At 42.5% G+C, this 12,494-nt stretch overlaps 1 protein-coding gene across 19 annotated transcripts in view; it reads right to left on the bottom strand.

The window, feature by feature from the left end:
• RBM44 (RNA binding motif protein 44) overlaps positions 1-12,494 on the bottom strand; it is a 37,192-nt gene that overhangs the window by 5,340 nt on the left and 19,358 nt on the right. For 10 of the 19 annotated variants that reach the window (XM_084998832.1, XM_084998836.1, XM_084998842.1 and 7 more), the window contains exons 11-15: positions 10,473-10,552; positions 10,292-10,365; positions 7,495-7,783; positions 1,643-1,788; positions 1,392-1,523 (exon numbers count right to left, since the gene is read on the bottom strand). In XM_084998832.1, coding sequence (XP_084854958.1) covers positions 1,392-1,523; positions 1,643-1,788; positions 7,495-7,783; positions 10,292-10,365; positions 10,473-10,552 — 721 coding nt within the window. Of the gene's footprint in view, positions 1-785; positions 1,192-1,391; positions 1,524-1,642; positions 1,789-7,494; positions 7,784-10,291; positions 10,366-10,472; positions 10,556-12,494 lie in introns of those variants that run through there. The other 9 variants (XM_084998841.1, XM_084998845.1, XM_084998847.1 and 6 more) reach the window with 2 other exon arrangements.

The following is a 12,494-nucleotide window of genomic DNA, read 5'->3' as shown; positions in this document are numbered from 1 at the left end:
CGACCTACACCACAGCTTGTGGCAATGCCGGATCCTCAACCCATTGAGCAAGGCCAGGGATCGAACCCGCAACCTCATGGTTCCTAGTCGGATTCGTTAACCACTGAGCCATGATGGGAACGCCTCTGTTACTTAAGGTTCATGCTCATTTTCATGCATGTGGTCTTGTTTCATTTGTGATGAGTCATCTTTGACGGCGTTTCCTTATTTACAAAATAATCAGTATGTGCAACATTTTTGACAGAAACAATCTGGGGCCTAAAATGCTACTACTTTCTTCCATTTCTTTCACTTCCTCTAGGTGCCCGGCAGAGCCAGCAACCCTACATCACCACAGTCTCATTCAGGCAATAAAATGTGAAGCGGAGCTACAGTCCCTCAGAGGAATGATCTGGTTCAAAGTTACTCCTAGAGAAAAGGCTGTTGGCACCCCAGCTCCACTGCTAAGAGTTCACCAAGGCTCCACCCGTGTGGCTTCAACGCTATCAGCAGGGTCCCTATAACTCCCAGGGCGCCACCTGCCAACATACAAGGGGAAAGTGCTCCCACACAATGGGTGTGTTTCCCTGAGACTAATGTCTTACCAGCCGTCTGCAGTATCCTGATGGCGCTCTAGGGCCCTCTAGCAGATGTCTTGCTATTTACTCAGCTTTCTAGCTGTTCTCCCTGGAAAGTCAGCTTTAATCACCTAGATAGCCACAACTGGAAACAAGCCCCCATCCATTACTTTATAAAAAAGGATTCTAGGTGTGTGTGTGGGAATTTAAAAGTAGCTACACACACTCTTTGATGCAGCTTTCTTTAAGAGGTGGGGTGTGGACTGCACAGGGAGTCGCATCTGACAGGATGTGGCAGAATGACGGAGTGTCTCGCGGGTGGGTCACAAAAGGTACTGCAGCTTCCATCTTGCGCCCTGCCCCCATCCCCACCTGCTGATAGCTCCTGCGCTGAAGAAGCCAGATGCCCTGATAAAAAGGACACTCAAGCAGCCCTATGGCAAAGTCCACGTGATGAGTAGCGGGGGGCCTCCTGCCAACAGTCGTGGGAATGAGCCGCCTTGCAAGCAGGTCTTCTAGTCTCAGGCAAGCGTCCCAGTGACTAGAGCCCAGGCCAACATCTTGACTGCAACATCATGAGTGTCCCCAAGCTAAAGCCACCTAGCCAAGCCAATCCTGAATCCTGACCTGCAAACTAGGAGGTGATAAAAGCTGTTTAAGGCAATTAATTTTGGTGTAATTGGTTTTGCATTACAGTTAACTAATAGAGTATGTTTGTTTTTAGCTCTTATAGTATTATTTCAAATTTAATATTATTTTTATTTGAAAAGAAATGGAATTCATGGTTTAAAATGTTCAAGTACTATTTAAATACGAAAGGTAGGACTGACTTACCTCTTACTGCTTTTGGAAGCAGAGTTTTCCAAAACAGAAGAAGTCATTTCCACAATAGTACTAATAGATAAGCCGTGCAGGAAACCGCGATGATTTAGTCTTACTTCCTGCAGAGCGTCTATAATACGGTCTCTGTGCAAAAGGAGAATATGCATGAGCTTTTGGTCCTTTCCAACGTAACGTACCCTAACTGTGGCTAAGTTATTTTCTACATATACACATCTTAAGAGTTTCGATGTAATTGTTGTTACCTGCTAACTTCTGGATATAGTTCAGTCAGTCTCTTCATGATCTTGGTAAGGCTACGCAGGTTCAATGTATTTGGAGGTAGGAATTGAATAGGTGTATCAGGTAATAATTTAGCAGATTCAATCTGTTTACAATTCTTCTTGACACCCTAAATAAACATTTTAAAAGTTTTCTTTAAATCAGTAACAATTATATAGAGACAATCTAGCTTATTCTTTTTTTCCCTTGTTTTACTTTAGGGCCACACCCACGGCATATGGAGGTTCCCAGGCTAGGGGTTGAATCGGAGCTGTAGCTGCCAGCCTACATCACAGCCACAGCAACACCAGATCTGAGCCACATCTGAGACCTACACCACAGCTCATGGCAACATCAGATCCTTAACCCACTAAAAGCAAGGTCAGGGATCAAACCTGAGTCCTCATGGATACTAGTCAGATTCGTTTCTGCTGAGCCACGATGGGAACTGTGTGTGTGTGTGTGTGTGTGTGTGTGTGGTTTATTCTAAATTTAAAAATGACACATAGTAAAATCAAAATTCCTAAGACATTTACTTCGATTTGGAATTTTTTTTTTCTACCAAGTAGATTTACTTGAGATGCGTTCAGGACCTATAGTTAAAAAATGCCAAACACACAATAAAGTAGAAGGGCTACGTTTAAGCCTCTCTTAAGACGGATTCCTGACCTAATCCACAGAACACAGAAAATGATGTTAACTATCTTCTCGATTCTCCCTGATGGAATTACCAGTTCTATTCCAGATGCACAGGAATGAGAGGTTAATTCATTACACACAATGGATATTTTAGGCTTAGGGCGTGAAGGGTTGATTTCCTCACCCAACCTGAGAGAAAGGCTGGTCTACAAGGCAATTATAAATACCATATTTATATCACATTTTCTATATCTTATTTACCAAATATGTAATGAACACGAACTATATGCCCAGAATAGGATGTGGGGAGGGCGGGGTGGGGTGGGGACAGTGCTATAAAACGGGGCCTCCATCTCGTATGTATCGCCTCTGATCCAGCCGAAGAGACGAACTTAGAATAACCAATGAGTTACAATTAACCAGGCAATAGGCTATAAATTATATAAAGTCACTGCACAACCCACAAAATTTCAACAAAGGAAGAGCTGACACTTTAAAGCCTAGACGAAAAGTCAGGGCGTTCTCTAGTGGCTCAGTGGGTTAAGGATCTGGCGTTGTCACTGCTGTGGCCCTGCTTATCCCTGGCCCTGGCCCTTCCACATGCCATGGGTGCAGCCAAAAAAATAAATAAATAAATAAATAGTCAGGCAAGATATTCAAAATATTAGACCTGTCACATCAGAATATTACGATTTTATTCACTTACTGCCTTATCCCCTCGTTAGCTTTACGCTCTGGAGGAGCAGAGATTTCTGTCTGCTGCTTTCCCAGTGCCTGCAATGGTGCACACAGCCGGTGTGCTGTTTGTTGAATAAATAAATAATTTTGGGATACAATAGCTTAAGCAATAGTTGAAACCATAGAGAGGATAAGTTTTCCAAGAAAGAGTCAAATTACTAATACATAACGATAGCTACTATTTACTGAGTACATTCTCCAGGTCAGGCACTGTTTTAAGAAATTTTCTGTATGAAACTATTTAAGGCTCATAACACTGGTGAGTTAGGAACTCCTCCCATTTAATTAACTAATGTGTCGGCTGCCCCGCAGCACATGGAGTTCCTGGGCCAGGGTCAGAGCTGAGCTGCAGCTGTGGTAATGCCTGATCGCTAACCCACTGTGCCGGGCTGGGGCCTGAACCTCCGCCCCAGCACTGCAGAGACACTGCCAACCCTGCGGCGCCCCAGGGGAAGGCCCCCGTTTTAAACCAAGGCAGCTGAGACACAGAGGGAAGGTGACTGGCCAGTCACACGGTGAGTAGGAGCAAAGCCAGGTTATGCATCTGTGGCTATTAATCATCACCACCCTGCTCACTGCAGACAATGTTTTCTTTTTTCTTGTTCTTGTTTCATCTTTTCTGGGGCCGCACCCTCGGCATATGGAGGTTCCCAGGCTGGGGGTCTAATTGGAGCTGTAGCTGCCGGCCTACGCCAGAGCCACAGCCACGCAGGATCCGAGCCGCATCTGCCATGAGCTGTGGCGTAGTTCGCAGACACAGCTCGGATCCTGTGTGGCTGTGGCTGTGGCTGTGGTGGAGGCCGGCAGCTGTAGCTCCAGTTGGACCCCTAGCCTGGGAACCTCCATATGCTGTGGGTGCGGCTCTGAAAAAAAGAAAGCCAGTGTGCAGAGAGCAGCAGAATGGAGCGTACAGGGACGCAGAGGCAAGAAACCATGTGTGCTGCCCGAGGGAGGCCCCACGTAGCCCAAACCATACTTTGCTTCCTTCCTTCCTATTGCGGACTGAGGTTATGCACCAAAACCAAAACCAAAACCAACACACACAAACCTATCCTAAACATGAAATGTCACTGAGACGAAAGGAAAGAGTTGAAAGAAGGGAACAATCAGCATCAAGCAGACTCCGCGGTCAAAAGGCAGGCAGGTGGGGAGAAAGAACAAGATAAAGGTCCCTGGTGACTACAGAAAGCGCAGCTTAAGTAAAAGGCGAGATACTGAGGTTAGACTATTAGGGGAAGAAGAGAAACAATCAAAGAAACCCAGATGCTGCGTATAAACTATCTGTTTGGGAAGTCTGGCAGTAAAACAACTATGGTAACTTTAAAAGAAGGCAAAGTGCAACATGTTGTCGGAGGAAGAACTGGACCTGCCTGCAAGTAAAGACAGATCTGAACAGACAAGAAGCCACGAACGGTACGAAAAGAAGTGGGACCACTCCAGGAATTAGGAAAGGACGGGGAAAAGGACATAGGGAGGAGAGAGCCCTTTGTCTTATTAAGTAAAAAACTAGATTCACTTATTCAACAAATATGTATTCTTTCCTCCATTTATTAAAAAGGAATTTTCTGGAGTTGCTGCTGTGGCTCAGCAGAAATGAATCTGACTAGGAACCACGAGGACACAGGTTCAATCCCTGGGCTTGCTCAGTGGGTTATAAGGATCTGGCGTTGCTGTGAGCTGCCGCCGTGTAGGCTGCAGATGTGGCTCAGATCCTCTGTTGCTGTGGCTGCGGTGTAGGCTGGCAGCTGCAGTTCTGATTCGACCCCTCGCCTAGGAACCTCCATATGCCAAGGCTGTGGCCCTAAAAAGGCAAAAAAAAAAAAAAAAAAAAAAAGATTTTTCTCTGATCAGTAGAGTCAAAATAATTCCCGTAAAAATCGAAGTACAGGTTTCTATTTTTTTGGATTCCAATAAGATTCCAGCAGAAAAACACACAAAAGTATATAAATAGGATATGAATAATACCAACTGTGTAAAAATATACAAATATAAAGTTTGTCAATGCTACAGTGATTGAAAATAGAAACAGAAAGTTGCAAATACCCTGCAATAGCAGAAACAATGAGATAACAGTTTTCACTATCGGTTTGGCAAAAAAAAATATTTTAACATAGAGTAGCAGATATTCTTACTCACTTTCAGTAGGATGACCACCTTGTGTGGGTTAATTAAAATGTTCTATGAGGGCAACCTCACAGACTCTACTCCAACTGAGAAGGTGCTGATCCAGAATTGCTAATCTTTTTTTTTTTTTTTCCCAGCAGTGTTCATAGCAGCTTTATCCTTAAAAGGCCAACAGTGGAAGCAACCCTAACTTCCAAAAATAAGTGAACAGGAGTTCCCGTCGTGGCGCAGTGGTTAAGGAATCCGACTAGGAACCATGAGGTTGCGGGTTCGATCCTTGCCCTTGCTCAGTGGGTTAACGATCCAGCGTTGCCGTGAGCTGTGGTGTAGGTTGCAGACGCGGCTCGGATCCCGAGTTGCTGTGGCTCTGGCGTGGGCTGGAGCCTCCATATGCTGCGGGAGCCGCCCAAAGAAATAGGAAAAAAAAAAAAAAAAGTGAACAGATAAATATCATACAGCCACACAATGGAATACTACTCAGCAATAAAAACAATCATTACTGATATACACAGACATAAATGAATCTCAAACATATTATAGAAGAATATAAACTGGGATTCCATACTTCTAAAACTCTAGGAAAGACAAAATTAACATGCAATGACAGAAAGCAGGTCAGGGCTGGCCTGGAGTTGGACAGGCGGGAGATGGATTTGAGAAAGGGTCTGGGGAACTTTTTGGAATGATGGAGTTGACATGGGATATATAAATTTGTCAAAACTCAATGATCTGTGTACTTTAAATATGTACAGTTTGGAGTTCTCATTCCAAGCTAGGTTTTAAAATAGATATTGACAGGCAGAATTATGAAATCTATACAGAAAGACAAAGAGAATAGAATAGCCAAAACAACTGTAAAAAAGAATAAAGTTGGAGAACTAATTCTACCTGATTTTAAGACTTCTGTAAATCTATACTCATCAAGATCGTGTAGCACTGGCCGAAACTCTGACAAAGAGACTGACAGAAAAGACAGTCTAGAAACAGAGCCACACAAACATGATCAAGTGATTTCTGACAACGGTGAATTCAGTAGAGATAGGAGAGTCTTTTCTTTTCTTCTTCTTTTTCTTCTTTTTTTTTTTTTTTTTTTTGGTCTTTTTAGGGCCACACCTGCAGCATATGGAAGTTCCCAGGTTAGGGGTCAAACCGAAGCCACAGCTGATGCCACAGATACGCCAGATCTGAGCCGCATTCGCAGCCTATGCTGCAGCCTTGTAGCAATGCTGGATCCTTAAGCCACTGAGGCCAGAGATCAACCTTGCATCCTCATGGATATTAGTCAGGTTCTTAACCCAATGAGCCACAACAGGAGCTCCAGGATAGTCTTTTCAACAATGATGCTGAACAATTCCACAAACAAAACAAAAACACAAACCCAAACCACCTCAATTCATCTCACACATTATATAAAAAATAATTCAAAATCTTTGTGACCATTTATTATGCAAAGATTTCTTAGATACGACATTAAAATCACAACTGCAACTCATCAAAATTCCTAACTCCTGTTCTGAGAATGACACTATTAAAAGAACGAAAAGACAGAGTACAGGCTGGGAAAAAGTATTTGCAAATCACACATCTATCTGATAAATGATTTATATTCAGAATATAACAAACTCTCAGAACTCAGTAAGAAAATACACTAAATTGAAAGAAGCCAGCCTGATGAGGCTAGATGATATTCTTATTCACAGGATATTCTGGAAAAGGTAAACTTATAAAAACAAAACAGCAGAGCACATGAGAGTTCTGGCATGACGACACTGCTCTATACCTTGGTGGTGGCGGTGGCCGCACGCCTACGTGCCTGTGTCTGAACTCTAAGGCAACAAGAAGAATGAACTTCCCTGTGCATAAATGTTAAGAAAATCAGCGGAATGCCTAGAGATGCCGGGCGTTCTGCTGAGCAGTGGAGAGAGAAGAGTGAGCAAGTCGACTCGATCACCTTCCTCAGTAAAGACTATATTTAATGGTTTCAATAATTATGAGACAAAGTTAGCTGTGGAAAAAAGAATGATGACAGTGTAATTAATTACTTACAGAGTAATACTGTCCAAGAATAAAGACACAGAAAGACAGCAAAGCACTGGCAGAGCGCCTGTGAGAAATGAGTGTCTGAAGCTAGGTCTGCAAAGATCTGTACTTCCTCCGGGAGGAACTGGAGCTGTATGAAAGCAGGTTAGGGTGGAGCCAGTGTCAGAAACCATTCAAATTAACCTTCTTACCTGACTTTAGGACTGCTACCTTAGAGTTACTCATCCTACAAAGCTACTTATTGCAATGTGGTACATACAAAAGACCATTTAAGGGTTCTGTCAAGAAAACTCACCTTTTGGTCAAAAGGGAAAAACTCACTGTCTTGCTCAGATCCCAGATGCCTTGGCCTAGTTCTGGGCAGTCTGGAAAGAGAGGAGGCTGAGTTGATTTCTTTGCTGATGCTTTTCTCCAGATTATTGAAACTAACTTTATTTCCATTTTTGGAGGAAAGTGGTGCTGTGCATTCCGCAGGAGTTTTGACAAGCCAAACATTCACTGATTTTCCATTTATTTCTATATCATTCATTTCTTTCACAGCCATCTTTGCATCATCATTTTTTTTTAAAGCAAGAGATGCATATCTAAAATATAAAAGCAGAAAATCATAAGATTTTTTGTTAATGACTTTAAATTGCTTCAAATTTTATTGTGTAACTACTGGCTAGCATACATCTTTCACAAGAATAACTGCTTTTAAAAATAAGTTACTATACTTACCTTGGGATTAGAGGAGTATTTATGATTAAATAAAAAAATTAAAGATGGGAAATAAAAGACAGCATTTCTTCTGAATTATCACCTATTAATTTTTACATTAAAATTTAATGTAGGGGAGTTCCCGTCGTGGCGCAGTGGTTAACGAATCCGACTAGGAACCATGAGGTTGTGGGTTCGGTCCCTGCCCTTGCTCAGTGGGTTAACGATCCGGCGTTGCCGTGAGCTGTGGTATAGGTTGCAGACTCGGCTCGGATCCTGCGTTGCTGTGGCTCTGGCGTAGGCTGGCAGCTACAGTTCCAATTCGACCCCTAGCCTGGGAACCTCCATATGCCGCGGGAGCAGCCCAAAGAAATAGCAGAAAGACAAAAAAAAAAAAAAAAAAAAAAAAAAAAAAAAAAAAAATTTAACGTAGGGAGTTTCTGTTGTGGCTCAGTGAGTTATGAACCCAACTAATACCTATGAGGACATGGGTTTGATTCCTGGCCTTGCTCAGTGGGCTGGGGTTCCAGCGTTGCTGCGAGCTGTGGTGTGGGTCGCAGATGTGGCTCAGATGCCTTTGTGCTGCAGCTGTGGTGTAGGCTGGCAACTGCAACTCTAATTCGATCCCTAGCCTGGGAGTTTTCATATGCCACAGGTTCGGCCCTATAAAGAAAAAAAAAAAAAGGAAAATATTTGCAAAGCTGATATATGACAGAGTTGCACAGATCAGTGTTCTTGGGACAACCGGTTATCCACACCAAAAAAATTAAAATTAACCCCTACCCACTCACATAACCTCCAGATACACTGGAAGTTTAAATGTAAAAAGAAACATTTAAAAACATTTAGCAGAATATATAAGAGAATGTCCTTATACTTCAAAGTAATATTCAAAGTAACAAAGTTTATTTTTTTCAGAGGATTCTACAGACACTAAAAGAATTTTTCACATGGAGTAATTCTAGGGTTACAACACTACTTTAATATAATGGAATATATTAACACATCAATAGGTCAAAAAAGGCAAAGGATCTTAAGTGAATCTATTTAACACAAAATTCAACACTCATTTTAAATAAATTTCAACCCTAACTACAAATAAGATCCCTTTTTTTATTTTTTTGCTTTCTATGGCCACATCTGTGGCATATGGACGTTCCCAGGCTAGGGGTGGAGCTGGAGCTGCAGCTGCTGGCCTTCACCACAGCCACAGCAATGCCAGATCCGAGCCACATCTGTGATCTATACCATGGCTCATGGCAATGCTGAATTCTTAACCCACTGAGCAAGGCCAGGGATCGAACCCACATCCTCATGGATTCTTAACCCGCTGAGCCACACCAGGAACTCTGGATACTTAATTAATAAATATTTTCACATCTGGTATAACAAGCTACCATATTTTGTGATGAAACAGTAAAGGCATTTCCATTTAGCTATCACATTATTTGACATTTGTGAATTTCTGATAATGTCACAAAACAGAAGGCAGCAACATACATATTATAAATGACTACATGTAGACGATATGGCAATCTACCCAGAAAAGAAGCATCACCTAAAAAGTAATTAAAATAACAAATAACAAAATTATATGTACTTTTCTGAGTACCTGCTACATGCCAGTTTTCATTCCTATGGGTTTACTTGTTTAACTCGTAATAGTTTCACAGCAATACTATGTAGGTACTATTACTTTCCTCACTCCATAGAGGAAGAGCCTGAGATACAGAAAGGTTAAGTAACTTGTCAAATTCATTCATCGAGTTACTGACAGAGCTGAGAGGTGAACCCAAGCCATCTAGCTGTAGAGCTCATTCCCTTAATGAATGACTCTACTGTCTCCCGTGAACTAGTACGAAACAAGATAACTGCAGAAAAACCAGTAACTCACTTACATCTCATCAATAGCAAGTTAAAAAGCATAATGAAAGAAAGATCTGATTAAGAACAGCACCAATAGGCATTCCCGTCGTGGCTCAGTGGAAATGAATCTGACTAGTATCCATGAGGACCCAGGTTCGATTCGTGGCCTCGATCAGTGGGTTAAGGATCTGGCTGTGGTGTAGGTCGCAGACGTGGTTCGGATCTGGTGTTGCTTCGGCTGTGGTGTAGGCCAGCAGCTACAGCTGTGATTCCACCCCTAGCCTGGGAACCTCCATATGCCATGGGTGCAGCCCTAAAAAAAAAAAAAGAACAGCACCAATTAATTATTGCATCTATCTGCCTATCTGTCAATGTGCATCTCTCTACTAGGCTGGGAAACCCTTCTGGGAATGGCTCCTGGCTTAATCACCACCGTGATTGATATTAATACACAGCAGACCTGCTTAGAAGCTATGGCACACTGCAGACACTGGTGAATGTACAATTATTGAATCTGGGAAACATACCTGTAATTAGGAGAAGAATCGTAAATTGAAATGTCAGAAATTTCGTATTTCTGGAAATGAGACCTTAGGTCAGCCTAAAAGAAAATAAAGGTTTGTGAAAGGTAGAAAACCAACAAATAATCAAAATATGAACAATGAAGAGAGTTGAAGATAAAGCTCAAAAACATAAATCCTGGCATACCTCAGACAAGGAGGGGCAGAGACCACCAACATGTACCAAGTAGCCTTCGTCTCTTGGTAAGGCTGCAACACTCTTCCTCTCTGCTTGGAGATAAACAGAACACACAACAGAGGATGATCACTAGTGCGTCAACGGTTTACAGAGAAAAAGTGAAAACTGTCACAGGTTTCAGTGTTTATATGATGCGGATTACTATAACGTCATTAGCAAACACCTGCACAAGAGCCTGGATGTGGTTTCAAGATTTCTGGGCTTTTCATCTCACCAAAGACTTAACAAAGAGGTTGGGCCGGTTGATATTTAATCTCTGGCTCAAAAACTGATCAGTAACAGCACACAGAGTAATCAGTTACATCATCACTCAACAAAAGTGTCTTCCATTTGCCCCTGGTGCTGGGAAGGTGCTGGAAGCACACGGGATCCCCGCTCTGCTATGCTGATGCTGGTGAGGGTTCTCTTTACATCAATTTCTTTGCTGGGAAACATCACACCAAAAGACCTTTGAATTAGACAAAAACAACAGCAGGCACAGCGCTTGTGGTAATAATGGTGATGGCATATAAGAAAACAGTGGGCGGTAAGTATCTTGATTTAGTTGGCACTATTTTAGAAACCACAAATGTTAGGTTTGTATTTTCTCTCATTTGATTAAAATTTCGGAATTCTCAGACTACATCTTCAGAGTCTCTTTTTCTGAGGCAAACCTGGTACGAAATCAAAAAGGATTTAGTGAATTGAGATTCTTTCAAGTTACCAAAACCTACACCTGGCACAGAGGCGGCGCACATTTGATGAGTAAGTTCTTAGGAGTAGCTTTTATCTATGCTTTATAATTTTTACAGAGCAGGGTATTTGTAAGTTTTCCTTTTCATTTAATAATAACAATAACGGCAGCCTAACACGAGCTGAGTGCGCCCCCCACTCGGGCAACACGCTGACTCTTCACCTGGGTCGCCTCCTGTGCCGCCCAGCGCCTGTGAAGCAGCCGCTGCAGCCACTCCTACTTCCCAGAGGTGGGCACTGAGGTCCTGCCGAGTCGGCTCACAAACCCAGCGAGCGGTGCGGCTGAACTTAGGCAGCACCCTTCGCCTCTAGGGCCTTCATTAAGCTACTGTATTTAACTTGCTAATCTCCTTGGTTTGCGACACACTGTACAGAGGAAACGATGAAACTAGTTATCTTGAAAATGTGTATGTCTACATTGAGGTGAGGAAGGCGCAGGAACCACAACAGAGAAGAAAAAGACCCCGACTAAGCGGCAGGAGATAAACATCCTCCCATCACCTCAGCACCTTCCACCAGCTCAACACAGCTACCAAATACCTCGTGGCTGAGAGCTGTACCTGGCGCCGGGGACGGGCCGTGAACAAGGCATAAAAAAAATCTCTAAATTCACTGAGCTGATATTCTGAGTGGGAGAAAACAGTCAATAAAGCGAGTAAGCAAAATACACAGTATCTGATAAGTGATATGGAGAAAAATAATGCAAGGAAAGGTGATATAATGCCATTTATTTTAAACTGTACCATGCGTATTAAATACATGCATAAAGAAACACGTGAAAGAATGATAGTATAACTACTGGTTACCACAGTAGGAGATGCTTCAGGTAATTTTAATTTTCTTCTACTTTTATATTTTGTTTAAACATCTTAAACAGGAAAAAAAAACAATAAAACTATTGCTATTATGTCAAATAAAAGAAAATTCCATAGAAATATATAGAAAACCTAGGGGAAGACAGCATATCACTAGCCATGTCAGAAAGGCAAAACCCACAGATACTAGAGGAAATTCCAACTATTGCAGGCAATTAAGTACTCGCTAAAGATGCAAACATTTCTGAAACAGACTAATGAAAGGGAGAGAGAGCAGTTTTCAGCCCTCATGCAAATTAGACAGGTAATCCTGGGTGCCTGATGGAAACCGAGCAGCTCTCTCTGTGCACCATGCACCCCACCCCTAGACAGAGAGGAACACCCGAGGGAGTCCTGACGCTGGATCAGGGCCGGGAGAGAGAGT

This window comes from Sus scrofa, chromosome 15 (assembly GCF_054392235.1).
Source record: "Sus scrofa isolate SSC_HxYL_T2T_F1_AM1 chromosome 15, Sscrofa_HxYL_maternal_Yorkshire_Landrace_v2.0, whole genome shotgun sequence".
NCBI lineage: Eukaryota > Metazoa > Chordata > Mammalia > Artiodactyla > Suidae > Sus > Sus scrofa.
Note: the sequence above shows the minus strand (reverse complement) of the source record. Positions and strands in the feature narration are given on the sequence as shown.